The 17,867-nt window shown below is 43.2% G+C and overlaps 1 protein-coding gene across 2 annotated transcripts in view; it reads left to right on the top strand.

Annotated features, from left to right (window-relative positions):
• Nucleotides 1-7,116: 7,116 nt before the first annotated feature.
• The window catches only part of OPTN (optineurin), a 53,377-nt gene continuing 42,626 nt past the window's right edge, over nucleotides 7,117-17,867 (top strand). The window contains exons 1-3 of one of the 2 annotated variants that reach the window (XM_036254719.1): nucleotides 7,117-7,232; nucleotides 13,312-13,488; nucleotides 14,152-14,354. In XM_036254719.1, coding sequence (XP_036110612.1) covers nucleotides 13,323-13,488; nucleotides 14,152-14,354 — 369 coding nt within the window. In that variant the 5' untranslated portion in view covers nucleotides 7,117-7,232; nucleotides 13,312-13,322. Of the gene's footprint in view, nucleotides 7,233-13,311; nucleotides 13,489-14,151; nucleotides 14,355-17,867 lie in introns of those variants that run through there. The other variant, XM_036254710.1, reaches the window with a different exon arrangement.

Here is a 17,867-nt window from a genome sequence, read left to right on the forward strand (position 1 = left end):
ATGTTATCTTTATGTAATATTCACAGAGGACCAACTATCACCTGAGGGATAAACAGCTGATTCCTTCCCAATGAGTTTACTGTTTTACGATTTAGAGACAGAGGACAAAGAAGAAGGAAGACACCCCCCCCACACACACACACACACACACACATACACGTTGTGCTCTGGCTTTTCATAAAGCAGAGTCATTGTTCTGTGAAGAACAAACACAAGCTATGTGAACATACAATAAAAATTTTTCCATTAAGCAAGGAAGGAGATATACATCAGCCAGAGTTAACCATTATATTGTATAGTTAACCATTGCATTGTGCAAACTGAAACTGTTTATCCCTCAGGTATAACGGCTAACCCATTGTATAGTTAATTCATCCCTCAGGCATAATGGCTAACCTCAGATATCTGCTTCTGTATGTGCTTGCTTGCTCAGCAAACCTTTAGCCCTAATTCTCAACTAGGGCTAAGACAACTATATAAGCAACCCTCCCCCTGAGCTCGGGGCTGCTCTCTCCTCTGCGTAGGATGGGATAGTCGCTGCGTGGCTAATAAAGCTCTCTTAATTTGAACCCATTTCGGAGTCTGAGTCTACAACAGTTCCTCCATCGCAGGATATGTGGCGGAGGCTGCTGCAAATTGGTGGTAAATTAGACCCTAATCCAGAGCCTCTTTCTGATGGAAGCCGAGACTACATACCTCACTTCTCACACAAGCAGATGCCAGATATCTGTAAGAGGAAGCTGACCTGTTAGAGCTTACACATGCACTAGGTGAGTTCCTGTTTCCAATTTCTCACAGTGGCATTGCTGGGTTATGTGGTAATTTTGTTGAACTATTTGAGGATCCCATCCTCAGAATATTTAGAGTCAATGGCAAACTGAATCTAACTAAAGCTCAAAGGAAGCCCACACTCAGCTCAGCTATAGAGTAGATGCTGGCCCAATAGAGGAGAGGAAGGGGCATACCATTTGCAAGACAGTATGATTATTTACTGCTGGCTCTAGTATTCTTCTTCGTGTTTTCAAGTCTACTTTACATGCCACAAAATTCACCCATTGTAAGCATACAATTCAATGGTTTTAATTATGCTGATAGAGGTGTGCAATCATCATTGCAATCTAGTTTTAGAATATTTTTATCACCCCCCAAAATTCCCTTGAGCTCATTCACAGTCAAAGCCACTCCCAGCCCCAGGCAACCACATGTCTTTCTGTCTCTCAGTTTCTGTTTTCCAAAACATTTCATCTCTATAAAATCACAGTATAGGCAGATCTATAGTATAGGCAGATCTTTTGGATCTGGTGTGTCAAGTATGAATATTAGTTTACTAGCTCAGATGTATATAAAATATTACATATTTTTACTTTCTCTCCACCTAGCCCATGTAGGAGTTTAGGGAAATCCACTGTCAGGCATCCTGAGGTCTGGAGTGGAGGCTCTCCTTTTTTCTCTAGGGCATGCAAAATCCAGGAGGGCTGTGGGAACCGTTGGAATCAGGGCTATTTATTCTTCAGCCTATTAACTTTGATACTGATACCCTCATTATCCAACATACGGGTTCTTCTAAGGAGAAGAAGGCATGTTGCTGTTATTTCCAGTGACAAGCCTGAATCTGCCAAAGCTGTGGGACCAGGTTTCCCAAGGTCCAACAGATGTATTACAAGAGCTTGCCATGTGTCCTGATGCTACAAGGGCTGAGGCTTGAGTTGTTGATGCTCATGAGACCACCAACCCCCAATCCCTCCACTCTAGGGGAGTTACTCTTCCCTCCTACTGCTGTGAAAGCTCCCCACCTCATCCTGCCTCTCTTCCCTCTTCCCCTAGGACATCTGGGATAAATTATTTCGTAAGAATGGGCTCTCTCTACAGACTAGAAGAAAGGTTGGTCTTCCAAGAATCCTGCAAAGGTCCTTGAGGTAGGAAACACAAAGGGATTAGTTGCTTTCTCCAAACTGAGGGAGTTAGGGAATGGGAAGAAGCATAGAGATCATGAAACAAATATCTCACTAAATATTCTACCACACTGCTTTGTACTCACCTACCACAAAGGTAAATAGCTAAAAGCATGTTACAATTGCAGTATTCTTAGGTGTACTTAGAGTCCATGTACTCACAGAAGTGTGAGAGGAAGGAGACACTACCCTGGACTAATCAGGCTAGAAACAGAGAGGGCTTTAACCCTATCACTCCACACCAGGCATTGTTCTGAGCGTTTTACAGGTATTATTGTTATCAATGGTATGTCCTTCACATCCCCATCTGTTGCTGATAGAAGGGGAGCTCTTGAGGTGCCATGGGAACAAGAATTTCCAGAGCCTCCACAGGAGAATGAAAAAGCTTTATTTCTATGGAATTAAACCCTTGTGTTTCCAAGTTCCCCCCCTCCCTCCGTCCTGCCATGGAGAAAGTCCCATTTTGTCTTTCAGCAGAGCTAGGCTTAAAGCCACTGCCCAGAGATTTTTTTCTATATTGAAGCACAGTCCAATCCAGCATCTGGCTAGCTTAGCTTGTATTCCCAGCTGCAGTCCATTGTGTGTGGGGTCCACATGGCCATGGGCCTTGCAGCTTCTAGGGCCACATGGCAGTACAGCACAGGGCCTGGAACAAGCCGGTGCAAGGAAGCAGGAGCAAAGCAAGAGGAATAAGAGAGCAGACTCCTTTGTGTGTGGATCCACCCTTTTGTGGGCTTGCTTTGGGGTCCACCCTCCTAGCCAATGATCTTTGTTCCCAGGTTAGACTGACAGGCAAGCACCTTCCCTATGTCACCCCTACTTCACTGTGCATGGGCCCACTGTGCCCATTTCCCTTCCGCCAGGCATTTGCCAGGAATGGACTAGTGGTCCCCTGGGAAGTGTGAAATTGCAGCTTCCTGGTGAAGCTGTGCAGATGACCATGCTTACAATATCTGGCCTCCCCTTTGCTTATTTCCTATTATTAATATTAACAATTAGCCAGTTACACTGGTAACATTATTCCTTTAATCCTCACAATGACTTTAGGTAGTAAGTGCTGTAGATCCAAATCCCTTATTTAAAGCCTTTGGAGCAAGCTCAGATTCAGAATTCAGAATTGTTTGGATTTTAGCAAGGCAACACATGTATGTAATCTATATAACATAACCCCCAAGAGGGTCTAAAGCAGCTCTCATACAAACTAATTAATGTGGCTTTAGTGAAACAAATAATCACAAGTAGTCTAAATAAAGACTGTAAACGGTTTATGTCAGTTTAGGTCAAATTTAGCCTCCAAATTAATTAACAAATGCTTTGGTTCTCAACACTTTTTGGCTTTTGGACCTGTATTAGAGTTTCCATTTAACAGGTAGAGAATGAGGTACAGCAAGAGTAGGTAATTTGTCCAAGGTCACATAGCTAAGAAGTGGTGGGGATTCTCAAGGCTTCGGAGGCCCCCTACTGGGAGCAAGTAGTTCAGGAGAAAACTACCTTGACTACTTTACCAGCAATTAACCTCCAATCTTCTACTCTACAGCCTTGGCAGCCTGGTGTATGACCTTCCCCCACCCCTATTCATTCCCATCCCACCCCACCCCCCAGCTTCTCTGACACTCATTTTATATCACCTTAATATAGTTTAAAATAGAAAGAAGCCCAGTGAAGTGTGACTCACCCCAGGCACCCCTAACAGGCCTAGAAGGGACCCTTAGGAATTGGATCTGGGGGCAGTTATGACTTGCTAGCTGCCTCTGTCCTGTTCCAGAGGTAAACTCCAGGGTGGTGTGAAGGGGGAGCCGGACTGGAGCAGGCAGTCTAGATAGCAGGAAGCTGAACCCCTAGGAGATGCCAGGAAAAGGAATTCCGCCTTTTCCCATTTGTATTAGGATCCACCCCGCTGCCCCCATCCCCAAGGTGAGCGGCCTGCAAGCATAAAAGTGCTGCTTATTCCCACTGATTTCAGCAGCATCTGCTCCTTTATTCGTAAATCAAGTTCTTCCCAGTAAGACATTTTTCTTAGTCTTCAGCACAGACTGGCTCCCAGACTCTCTCTCTCTCTCTCTCAGACCACATGGGACCCTGCCCTGAGTTCTGTTTTCTTGTCTTGTTTGAGGGTTCTGTTGCCTGCTGGGTGCACCTACCACACCATGTTGGCCTAGACCTTGACCACATGATCAGATGCCTTCTGTGTCCTGTGACCCCCTCCTTGTTCCTCATGGCTCACAGACCTTAGGATGCAAACTAGAGCACTTCCTCTCCTTCCTCGTCTTGTTTCATCTCTCTTATATCTGTCTAATGTGGAGGCATCTTCCCTCCTCTGGTCCAGCAGATCAATACTCCTGCTTCCCAAGTACAATCCAGGTCAATCTAGTAACCCCCTACTTGGGGCAGCTGAAGCATACAGGGTCAAATTTGGCCTGCTCTCTAGGACCAAGAGCCCAACTGGCATCCTGCAGGCTCTTTGTTTTTAAATTAAAGTATATTTTAAGGGCAAAATCAGGTGGAGAGCCACCCATGCTCAGTTAACTATATCCAAATGTAAGACAAAAAATAGATCTTTGTTGTTGGAAGTATTACATATGTCCCTCCTTTTTTTCCCCCATTGACACCCCCTCCCTGCTCCCAACTCCCCCTTCACTGCATTGTTGTCTGTGTCCATCAGTTATGCTTATATGCATATAAGTTCTTTGGTTTTTCTCTTCTCACTCCTCCACCCCCCTTCCCTCTGAGGTTTGTCAGTCTGTTCCCTACTTCCATGTCTCTGGATCTATTTTGTTTGAGAGTTTATTGTGTTCATTATATTCCACAAATAAGTGAGATTATGTGATACTTGTTTTTCTCTGTCCTATTTCACTTAGCACAATGTTCTCCAGGTCCCTCCATGTTGTCTCAAAAGACAAGAGACCTTTCTTTCGTACAGCTGCATAGTATTCCATTATGTGCATGTACCATAGCTTTTTTATCCACTCATCTACCAATGGGCACTTTGGCTGTTTCCAGATCTTTGCTACTGTAAATAGAGCTGCTATGAACATAGGGGTGCATATATTCTTTCTGATTGATGTTTCAGGCTTCTTAGGATATATTCTTAGTAGTGGGATTGTTACTGGAAAGGGGACCTGGCCCTGAGTGGGTCTGCCTAGGGCCAGGACAGTAGTGTGTGGGTTCTTGACTTGATGGAGGAAAATTTTCACAGCATGAGTTCAGGTGAATTTTAGAGCATGGTTATTAAAGCTGGGAATAGTGAAACAACAAAGGGCTGGGAAATGAGCCTAGGCTGGTCTGCTTCAGCTCGCTTAAGAAGTCAGAGAAAAGGGGGCCTTGGGGACGGGTTTAAGGGGTTTGCCTGGGATGAACTACCATTGCCAATTGCTGCCCTGGTTGCAAGCCTTGTGGGGTCTCTTAGAGTCTGGGAGATGCATGCCAGTGGGGCAAAAAAAGGGTGGTGGGAATGGGTGTGCTCCCGGGAAGGAGAGGAAGCCCGGGGTCCTTTGTCTTGAGGCTTTTATTTTTCTCTTGCAGGCAGGAATCTTAGGGGTGGCCTCAGGGGAGTTTCAACAGAATATTCATCAGTTTTCTAGGTGTGCTCCTTCAGGCTCTTGGTCTTCACTGATTGGTCAGTGTCAGGGCAGGGGGTTGCTAGTCAATGCAGCTGGTTCTGGTGTTGTCTACCTGGTTTTGCTGCTCTTCTGGGTCTGGAACTGAAATATAACTGAGACCTACATGTTATTTCTAGGAAGGTGAGCTTCTATATACACTATAAATTGCTCTGTCAGTTTGTTCAGCGATCTGTCTGTTTCTCTGTTCCACTTGTCCTGGCTTACTGGCCTGTCCCAAGATCACTAGATCAAATGGCAGTTCCATTTTTTGTTCAGATAGAGTGGGAGGGAGAGAGAGACAGAGAGAGAGAGAGAGAGGGAAACATCGCCGTGAAAGGGACACATCGAGTGGCTGCCACCCGCATGACCAACCAGGGCTAGGGACAAACTGCTACCGAGGTACACGCCCTTAGCGGGAACCGAACCCAGGTCTCTCTGGACCGCAGACCAACACTCTAACTGCTGAGCCAAACCGGCCAGGGTGGCAGTTCCATTTTTAATATTTTGAGGAAACTCCATATCGTTTTCCATAGTGGCTGCACCAGTCTGCATTCCCATTAGCAGTGTAAGGGAACCCACTCTATGAGAGAACATTATTTGCCAATGATACACTGGATAAGGGGTTAATATCCAAAATATATCAAGTACTCATTAACTCAACAAAAGGAAGACAATCCAATTTAAAAAATGGGCAGAGGATCTAAATAGATACCTCTCCAAAGAGGACATACAAATGGCCAAGAGATATATGAAAACATGCTCTGTGTCACTAATCATCAGAGAGATAGAAATTAAAACAACTATGAGGGCCCTGGCCAGTTTGGCTCAGCAGTTAGTGTGTCGGCCTGCAGACCAGAGAGTCCCGAGTTTGGTTCCTGCTAAGGGCACTGGACCTCGGTTGCAGCTGTCCCTGGCCCCAGCTGAGGTAGTGTGGGTGGCAACCAGTTGATGTGTCCCTTTCACATCGATGTTTCTCTCTCTCTCTCTTCCCCCCTCCCTCCTGCTTTATCTGAAGTTAAATGCAAAAAAATGTCTCCAGTGAGGATAATAAAACAACTATAAGGTATCACCTCACACCTGTCAGAATGGCAGCCATCAACAAATCCTCAAACAAGTGCTGGCAGGGTGTGGAGAAAAGGGGACTCCAGATGTAAGACTTTTAACGGAGATGAAGCCTCTTTCCAAGGATTCCTGAGACCATTCTCCTCTTTCCATGGGATGCAGCAACCCCCTGTATATCTGGCCTTACCTACCCCCACCCCCACAGGGAGGACCGACTCCGCATACCTGATTTAATTAGTAATTTATTTTTAGTTAACGTCAGATTTACACCTAGGCGCAGCCCTCATTGTCCCGGGTTCCCCGCCCAGACCCAGCCTGAGCGGCACAGCTGGCTCGCTGCAGGTCTGCGCCAGGGGGAAAAAAAAGGGCGGAGTTTTGAGGGGGCGGGGCCTGCGGAGAGGCGGATCGGCAAATTCCCCGGCAGAGGAGGGGAGGCCCACGCCACGGTCAGCTGAGCGCCGCTGGGTGGGGCTGCGTGGTTGCCTGTCTGACCCGGGCTCCCCTAGCCCCAGCGCGTCTCCTGGGCGGCGTCTGCATCCGGGTCCAGAGTTCCGCTCTCCCAGCAGGCACAATGCGGGGGAAGCAGTGACCAGGAGTGAGGCGAGAGTGCGGGCGCAGGGTGAGCTGGGGCAGAGGGTGGGCAAGGCTGGGAGAGGCGGTGGCACCTCCTCTGCCCAGGAAGCTGTTCCCGCAGCCCCCTTCCCTGCGACCCTGAGCCAGTAGGGGGCGGGGGGTGGCGAGGGGTGGGGTGTCCCCCCCGGTGGGAGGGTTTCCAGGTCCTGGCAGATCCTGATCTAAAGGGAAAGGGCAGAGGGGGCTGCCGTCCCAAAGCGCCCTTCCCCCCTTTTTACTGGCCTAGCAAACTGCAGGTGACTTACTTTGCAGGTCACCAAGGTGGTTTAAGGTTGACACCCTCCCTCAGGTTGGGAATGATTATATACAGCCAGTTCCACATAAACACTTTTTGAAGACATGCAACCTAAAATGTACTCTAGCTTTATGAGATGGCCCAGGAACACTAAAGAATAAGTGACCTCTCCCTAAGGGAGGGCGAGAGGAAGAGAGAGAGAGCGCGAAACATCAGTGTGAAAGGGACACACTGAGTGGCTGCCTCCCGCACGACCCAACCAGGGCTGGTAACAAACTGCAGCCGAGGTACATGCCCTCAGCGGGAACTGAACCTGGGGCTCTGGACCGCAGGCCGATGCTCCAACCACCGAGCCAAACCAGCCAGGGCTGAAGGGAATCTTTAAAGCTATCTGAGAGAACAGGGGGAGACAGAAAGAGAAAGTGAGAGAGAGAATGTGAGAATATGAATATTTATGAGGCTGAGGAATTGTTTTTACTGTCGTAAATGTGTAAGCAGTCAACATCAGTAAGAGAAAATGAAACCCAGGTTCTGGTCTGCCACCTCACCAGGATAATTGTTGTGTGGAAATTTATGCCACAGAGCTGTTTATAGATGACATGGGAAAGGAAAGCCTTAGAACAGTAAGGTGGTGTTAGGACATCAGGAGCCTCAGATCTGAGCAAGCAGCATTTAGGAGAACTGTCCCACTAACCCCCAGACATACACCTTGCTCTTTGCCTAGGGGGCCCTGGCTAACCCCCAGGATGTGCCCAGTTTGTAGTGGGCTGGAGGGATCCTGGAGCAGAGGTCAAGGCCAGAGACTTCCCTGGAATGGACTAAGCAAGTAAAGTTTAAATGTAGTTGGTAGAGAGAGGACAGAGTCTTTGGGGGTAACTGATCTCTTTTTCTACTAGGCCAGTTTAAGTATTCTTTTTTTTTTAATTATTATTTTTTTATCCTCACCTGAGGACATCTTTTTGCATTTATCTTCAGATAGAGTGGGAGGGAGAGAGGGAGGAAGAGAGAAAGAGAAACATTGATGTGAGAGAGACACATTGACTGGCTGCCACTCACATGACCCCAACTGGGGCCAGAGTCAAACTGCAACCGAGGTACATGCCCTTAGCAGGAACCGAACCTAGGTCTCTCTGGTCCACAGGCCGACACTCTAACCATTGCGCCAAACTGGCCAGGGCTAAGTATTCTTTATATATTGTGAACAACATTATAAAATTAGTATCTTTTTTCTTTGTAATTGATTTCAAGTTGTGTCTTATGCTATGGAATCCAACTAAACCTTCCAAAAAGCAAAACAAGCTTTATTCTTAAAAGGAATTGGTCACTGTATTACCTTCCTATGGACCTCCCCACAAAACCCGCTCAAATAGAAGCACATGGTTAAACCCTGCTTTTTTGTGAATTTTAGAGACTTGGACTATTCGATTTATTCTTTGGAATCTATGGAATAGTAAATCCAAAGGAAAAAGTTAAACTCTGTTTTTTGAAAAGATCTATTCATTCAGAAAGAAAAGAGTTATATTAAAAGTTTTCATTGTTTTCACTTTGACGTGTGTATGAGGATTGAATAACAGAATATGTGTTATGAAATGACATCCAGATACCCTTGTAGTGATATAAAAAACAGCACTAGTTTTCAAAATAAGTTTTTAAAGTTGAGTTTAAGAATCTGGAAGTGCACGCCATAGAACCGTAGAAGACTAGTAGGTGTACAGATATGTTGTAGAATTGTGCACCTAAAACCAGTATAATTTAGTTAACCAGTGTTACCCCAATAAATTCAATTAAAAAAAAAAAGAAGCAAATTTATCCACTTGGGAATTGAACCTATGAATACTTAATCAGCAAATCTGGAGAATCAGCCACACCAGGGCTGGGGCCTGGGTTTATTCTGTATTATGCCTACTGGTCCAATGTCCAATGGGTGGAAGTCAGTATAAGACATTTCTAAATGACTTTCTGATCATCAGAGTCATCCTGTTGTCTGCTAAGGTCATTGCTCATATTTTCTATCATTGAAGTCATTCAAGCCTGATCTCTATGACCATCTGTCATGGAAACTAGGTGAGACATTCTTGCATTGAATAAAGGAGTTGGACTGGATCATTTTTAAGGCCAACTCAGGAATAAGATTTAAGCTCATGCCTATAAAGTCAAGTCATTGCTATAATTACTTGACCTCTGGAATTAAGAACGATAAAAATATATAACCAGGAGTTCAAATAGCAGATCTGGGAATTAAGTCTTGGAGATTTTGCTTTGAATCTTTTACCTTCCAACTAGTTCTCATTCTTTCTCTTTGGCAAAATCTTGACAAATTCTGTGCTAAATGAATTTACCCTTTTGTAGTTAAATATCACCTTTGCTTAGAAATGACACATTTAGGATCTAGATTAATTGGCCTTTCATGAGAAATTCTGTTATTAGGTAAAATCTTGGAATAAATGGCTTAGTTCCAAATTTTGTAACCTTTGAAGATGTGTGCAAGGATTTCTAATGCATTTCTGTGTCTGCTTAACGAAAGAGCTCAAGGTAATGTTAAAAACAGAGAATTCAGCTTCACCAGCAGATGTTTCCCATACGCACTGTACTGTGATAACTCCTAATGAGGCCCTCCAAACATTCTAAAACCATAAAGTGCCCTTTGAGTCACCAAAATTGATTAAATTGCTTTTAGTAAAAATTTGGTAATAATTTACATGCTTTTTAGTTTTGGTTTTTACATGCATATGTTCAGCATAGATGCTAACTTTTTATTTACTATGACATTTGCATTACTAAATAAATTTTCCTAACAATGCTGGATAACAAAGAGTTTACTATAACTAGGACAGAGGAGATGGCACTACCATGAGGGTGTTAGGGTGCATGTGTTGAACAGTGTAGGTTGACCAGTGATCTTGCTAGAAGCTTAAGAAGACTTTTTTTAAGCTGAAACCAACCATAATCATCATCATTTGCTAGACAAGTCAATACACCATAGCAAGAGGCCTGATGACTTCTGAAGGTCACACATCTGGTTAGTGCACCCAGTATTTTTCCTACTGTCTTCCTTAGTATAACCCTACTTTTTTTTCCTTATTCTTATAAAGTCTGGGCAACCTGAAAAAGTGAGAAGCACCGATTAAACAACTAGAACCACTTTAACTTTGTTATAGTTGTATCTAAAAACTTGGTGGAGGTATAAAGGAAAATCAAGAAGGAAGAAATATCTGCCCGATTTTCAAAAGAAAATCTTTCTTCTTTCTTCCTTCCCTTTCCTCCCTTCTCTTGTCTTTCCTCCCCTCCCCACTCCTCTCCATTCCTTTCTTTCTCTTTCTCCTCTCTTGGAAAAAACATTAAGGAGAAATGTGTACATATAATAAAATGAAACCAAACCCATCTACAGATATCTGCTTAAATACTTTTATTTTATTTTATTTTATTTTATTTTACTTATTTATTTTTAAATCCTCACCTAAGGATATTTTTCCATCTATTTTTCAGACAGAGTGGGAGGAGGGGGAGAGAGAGAGAGAAACATTGATGTAGTAGGAGAGACACACTGACTGGTTGCATGCTGCATGACCCCAACCAGGGCTGGGGACTGAACCGCAACCAAGGTCTGTACCCTTGATTGGAATTGAACCCTTGACTCTTTGGTCCGAGGGCTGACGCTCTAACCACTGAGCAAAACTGGACAGGGCTGCTTAGACACTTTTTAAAAATATATATCTGTTAAATGTTTTCATTTACTTTTTTTTTTATACTTTATTTTAAATTTATTTATTTTTTATCCTCACCCAAGGACATTTTTGCATTTATCTTCAGATAGAGTGGGAGGGAGGGAGGGAGGAAGAGAGAGAGAGAGAGAGAGAGAGACATCGACGTGAGAGAGACACATTGAGTGGTTGCCATGCACACAACCCTAACCAGGGCCCAGGACAAACTGCATCTGAGGTACATGCCCCTAGCGGGAACCAAACTTGGATCTCTATGGTCCGTGGGCCCATTCTCTAACCGCTGAGCCAAACCGGCCAGGGCTCCATTTACTTTTTAATTATACAATCATTGACTACCTGAGAACATTTAATGCGGACAAGTAAGTGATATATATTACAAGGATTTTATCTTTAGGTCTATTACCTTGAATATAATATTCCTCTGCAAAAGAAATGGGAACACTGTAACTAAGTAAAAACTCATTTTTATGAAATGTTAGCACCAACATTCTGTGCAAAAATTAACTTTATAGAAAGCCAGAAAAACTCGCATTATTCAGATTATTTTTATCCAAATTAGTTTATGCACAATAATGCAGATTATTTTATTGGGGAAAACAAAACCAGTCCATGAAGTCACCTGATGCCAAGAGAGAGCACACTTCAGTGTTATTCCTCTTTTCTAAATGAATTAGGATGTGTAAAACTAGATGCCTTCTAAAGGCTCACAGTTGAATATTATGCTTTATCAGTGTTTTCTACCTCCAGAAATTGCCAGCCTCATTAAAGAATTTCATTTGAATGCCTTTCCTTGTGCTGGCTATCCCAGGGAGGAGTCCTAAAAGTGATAGTGTCCTGGGGACTACTGTCCTGTCAGTAGTAGCACCATCTCTGATACATACAACTTCCTTCAGACCAAAGGCCAGTTGCCAGCCTCTCAGTTCCAAGGGACCTCCAGAGAGTCCAGGTATCACCTCCTGTTGGATTGGGAAGAAGCACTGTCCTGCACTCCATGTGTGTAGTTATATTTTATTATATGGACACTTGACAGTATCGTAGATGTTGTGATACAGTGATAGGTCAGATAGTGCCCATCTCTCTCCTCAGCTTCCGGTGACTGATTTGCTGACTCTGCAGTTCTTCATGAAAAGGCTTATCACCTTCATGGAGTATGAAAAAGAAAATGTTTGCCTATAGCATATAGCCAGTCATTAGAAGAGATTTCTGTGTTTGCCCAGGTGGTAGGCCATATAGAGGTAGAGTTGGGATACACTTTCTCTTATTTATGTCCACTTTGACCCCTCTACAGAATAAAGTGGTATGCTTAAAACAGTCTTAGAATATGCAATAATTAGGCAAGGGTTTCTAGTCTTTTTAGTGTGCTTTGCAAAACTGTCGAATACTGAAGCCTAAATATTTAGTCATACCTTTATCATATTACAGGTCTGGGTTTAGAATCATACCTGATAACTTTGTTGTGCCTCTTGTTATGTGCCCTTGGCTGAGCTATGAAACCTCAGTGAACCCCACTTCGTCCCCTGTAAAAGAGATATATAGTTGAGTTTCAGTGAGGATTAGAAACTGGCATCTGTGGTGCAGTGATTCAGGACCATAGAAAGCATCCAAAATATGTTAGTCCCCCCTTTCTTCTTAGTCAAAAATATAAGAAACAAAATATGAAGATTATGAATAGATTTATTGAGATATAATTCATATACCATACAATTCACCCAAAGTATGGAGATTTGGGTTTAAAGATTTGCACAGGGAAATCAATTTAACAATACTTTGCCCATGTCTAAAAATATATATATGGAAACCCTCTTGCATGACTTGTGTTAGGATCCCAATCCTCATGATGCTATGCCCACTTTTCCTCTTCCATACCCCAGCTCCTCACTGCACCCCTACATACCCATATACCCAGACATATACGTGCACACACATGCACACTGAAGCTAGGATATATCTTTTTATTTAAAAGGAAGAATCGTAAATGTTCAAACATAATTGGAGAGAGAGTAGGCGACTCTTGGAATACTTATTAGCAATTGCTAATGGATTTGGGAGACTCATGGGGACCCCTTGCAGAGGGGAGACAGCTATTTTTGTTTGTAACTTTTCCATAGGAACTGCTGCCATGTCCTACCAACCACTTAACTGCCTGACTGAAAAGGGGGACAGCCCCAATGAAACCACAGGAAATGGACCCCCCAATCTGGCTCACCCAAACCTGAACACTTTTACCCCAGAGGAGCTGCTGCAGCAACTGAAAGAACTCCTGATTGAGAATCACCAACTGAAAGGTGAGCAGCACCTGGCCCCTGTGTTTCTCTATTCATCCCGGGCCTTCCTGAACCTAATCCCTTTGTAATAAGGCTTGTAGGTGAACTCCCTGTTCTCTATCTGGTTCCCTGGGGGCAGATAGAGCACAGAATTTAGTGTTTAGTAAGGCTAAAACTGTTTCCATTATTTACTTTGGGGTACAGGTCAGAATAAAAAGTATTTTTTGTATCTCAGGGCAATGACATGAAGACATTTAGCCTATTTAAAAGGAAAAAGAAAGAAAGGCTGCTATTATTTCAGTTAGTCCTAAATATGACCTTGTTAAGAGAAAGCATTCTAATATCAAGCCATGGCCTTTGGCGGGCCCAGTATTTGAATCTAGTAGTCACAGACATTAGTCTGTATAGTTATTTGTAGATATTTGTGCTATATGGAGGTACCCAAATCAATTTTACTTTCTTGAGACTTGAGGACTAGAAATAACATTAGACCTGCAAGTTCTGTCTGGAAGCAAAAAGTACTCCTCTTGCTACAGTCTTTTTCTGGCTGACACTTGGGCCCAGGCCCAACATGACATCTTCAGATTCAGAGCCTCACAGTGAAGTGGTTTGAGGGGCAGTTTGATTCATTAAATCAAGTATAGTCCCTTGTTGTGTGATACCCTCCCTCTGAACCCTATACAGAAGCCATGAAGTTAAATAACCAAGCTATGAAAGGGCGATTTCAGGAGCTCTCAGCCTGGACAGAGAAACAGAAGGAAGAACGCCTTTTTTTTGAGAGCCAGAGCAAAGAAGCCAAAGAGCACCTTATGGCTCTGAGTCATGAAAATGAAAAATTAAAGGAAGAACTTGGAAAACTAAAAGGGAAAACAGAAAGGTCATTTGAGGTGAGCAGATTGATTAGTTGTGATTTTATTTTATTAATATTTGTAGTGGAATCTCATTTGTCTAGGGTTTGAAGATCAAACCCTTTCATGGTTCAGGTTAGATGGGTGTTTTGCATTATTTTGAAAGAAGTGTTCGTGCTGAGAAGATTGGTTGCAATTTTAAAGGTCATGAATAATCTCTTTTGGGGAAAGAAATTTGTAAAGCTTTGGCCATATTGATTTTAGTCAGAAGAATTTTGAGGTTATAAATCATTATTCTGTATTCATTATAGACAGAGCAGAAGGACCTCTGTCTAGAATAGGGCAAGTGTTAGTTTTGGTGTATGTCTTTGATATAAAATTATATTTTTAAAATATATTTTATTGATTGTTTTAGAGAGAGAGGAAGGGAGGGAGACAAAAACATTGATGTGAGAGAGAAACATTGATCTGCTGCCTCCTACATGCCCCCACTGGGGATCGAGCCCACAACCGGGCATGTGCCCTGACGGGGAATCGAACCAGGACCTCTCAGTCCGTGGGACGATGCTCAATCTACTGAGCCACACTGACTGGGCTAAAATTACATTTTTTTTTTTTATCTTCACTCAAGGACATTTTTCCATTTTTTATTCAGATAGAGCAGAAGGGAGAGAGAGGAAGAGAGAGAGAGAGAGAGAAACATCAACGTGAAAGGGACACATCGAGTGGCTGCCACTTGCACAACCCAACCAGGGCCAGGGACAAACTGCAACCGAGGTACATACCCTTAGCAGGAACCAAACCTGGGTCTCTCTGGACCGCAGGCTGATGCTCTAACTGCTGAGCCAAACTGGCCAGGGCTATTTTATTTTTATTCTCACCCAAGGACATTTTTGCATTTATCTTCATATAGAGCAAGAGGGAGAAGAGAGAGAGAGAAACGTCGATGTCAGAGAGACACATCAGCTGGTTGCCACCCACACAACCCCAGCCAGGGCCAGGGACGAACTGCAATGGAGGTACATGCCCCTAGCAGGAACCGAACCCCGGACTCTCTGGTCCTCTGAGCCAAACTGGCCAGAGCTAAAATTACATTTTTAAAATTTACTGTTATTCAGAATTTTTACTTACTGACCATCCTTCCTCTCAGTTTAAAACAGATTCTTCGCTTTACATTTTACATTTACTTCTGAAAAATAGTTTGACAAATGTCATGTTGTGATAGGAGGTTATATCGGGTTGCCATGTTTTCATTAACCCAAAGAACCTGGGAAATACACTCACAACCAAGAGTGGATGTCGGTATTAGTGAATATACAAATCAGACACATGTGCCGTCTCTTCTGCCCACACTCTAAAGCTCAGAGTATTGTTTGTTAAGGTGACATCTGCTGTCCAAACCTGCAACTTAACAGCCCTTTGGAAGCTGGAGCACTGGGTTGAATAAGGGAGGATGTAATCCTGATATCAGTGACTTTTCTTGAGACTTTACTTTTAATTATGTTTAATTTCTTAAATGGGTAAAGAATGCAGACAAATAAAGCAGAAAGAAAATAATGAAAAAGGGGTGATATTGGATAATCTAAAGAATGAAAAGTTGTTTACAAAAATATAGTTTATATCAATGATCTATGCATCAGCTCGTGCTCATGAGACAATGGAAACATTCAGCTTTAATACATTTATATTTGTACTGGAAATATTTCACTGTTGATAGGGTTTATCACCTCTTCAGTGTATCTTACAGTTCCAAGAGTATTAAGTCACTTTTCTGGGGGCAGTCTCTCATTGGCCAAATATTTTTGAGGTACAGTACTCTGAAATGACCACCTGGGATACAAGAGTAATTTTCTATTCTCTGGAACAAAATATCTTATAGATAGTTCCCTTGGCTTTTGGGATGTGAGCTAGCAGCTGGCTTCAGCCAGTTGGAGCCTATCACATTGAAGACAAAAAGGAAGCTTCCAGAAGCAGTTTGTCTGTCTGAGATAGTCTGCCTATAGGTTTTCCTACATGTCCCAGTATTGAAAGAAGTTGAGATCAGAAGCCAAAGCTCTAGAAAGCTTCTTTCAATGCAGATGTTAAGTTGAAGCAAGCTATAAGCAGGATTCAGAAACGAGTTCTTGGGACAAAGGACTTGAGTGTTTGGGGGCAAAGAGACACTTACGGCTCATTAAGACCCTTGGTCATCAGCTTTCTCCCTCAAACTGTGCCTCCCAGGCCCATTCCTGTCTGCCTGTCTCTTCCTTAATTTTTGTTTCATGGATCATTTGAGATGATTTTTAAACCTTAGGCCGTCATCTTCCTAGCTTAGTAGAGTTCTTCAGGCCTTGGGCGTGTCTCACTCATGCTGGCCTACCTTTGCTGCCCTTTCTACAGGAAATGTCCCTCAGGCCACCAGGGCTTCTCATGCCTTCTGTGCCACACAAGGCCAGGGAGTTGGGAATTTCCTTCAGAGAGCTGCCTTCCATCCTCCATGTGAGGTTGAGGCATTAATGGCTCTGTCCTGTTTCACTGAATTATACATTATAATGTCTCTAAAGAATACTTTTTAACTTTTAATTGCAGATTGCTAGGCAAAGGTCATTAGATAGACTTTTCTTCTTGGATTATAAAAAGGCTTATCAACCTGCATACATCACCAGGACAGTAGGATAGAGACATTACACAAATATACAGAAAGACCTAGAAGCTGCTGTCACACAAAGGTCAATGGTAAGTGCTCAAAAGTGATGACAGCATAACAAATAGTGGAATGGGAGTTGAGAGTGGGGAGACTGAACCACGGGCGTTCTAGTCTAGGTAATGAAGACACTCAATGTTAACATGGAGAGAAACTCCATTTTATCCTACAAGTGTTATCCTACAAGGGGTGTATGGACAAATAAGAAGATTCATAATTTCCCAAGGAGAGTTAAGAGATGCTCACAATTGTGGAAAAAACAATGAACCTGACAGTCTGAGATGGTGTCATGGCCATCCCTGGTCCTCAGACACATGCTTAAAACTCTCTTTCCAAGAACATACTTATATGGAGACAGAAAATTCAAATAAAGCTTTAGAAGCTCCTTTAAAAAAAGAAAACAAAATGATTTCTTACCTTTATGCCAAGATAGTTTTTAAAAATCCATTCTATAAAATGTCCCCCGAGCCCTGGCCAGTTTGGCTCAGCGGTTAGAGCGTCGGCCTGCGGTCCGGAGAGACCCGGGTTTGGTTCCCGCTAAGGGCGCGTACCTTGGTTGCAGTTTGTCCCCGGCCCTGGTTGGTCGTGCGGGTGGCAGCCACTCGATGTGTCCCTTCACGTCGATGTTTCTCTCTCTCTCTCTGTTCCTCTCTCTCCCTCCCACTCTATCTGTATAAAAAATGGAAAAATATCCTTGGGTGAGGATAAAAAAATAAAAATAAAAAAATAAAATAAAATAAAATGTCCCCCGAGAGGTCAGGTGGGTAAATGTGAAGACTCCTAACGGGGCATAATCTTGCCCTCACCTACTTACTCCTGATTCCAGGCTGAGCAGTACCTTTCCTTATGTGTGTTTATTCCTTTACGTG

The sequence above is a fragment of the Molossus molossus genome, unplaced genomic scaffold (assembly GCF_014108415.1).
Source record: "Molossus molossus isolate mMolMol1 unplaced genomic scaffold, mMolMol1.p scaffold_m16_p_1, whole genome shotgun sequence".
Classification (NCBI taxonomy): domain Eukaryota; kingdom Metazoa; phylum Chordata; class Mammalia; order Chiroptera; family Molossidae; genus Molossus; species Molossus molossus.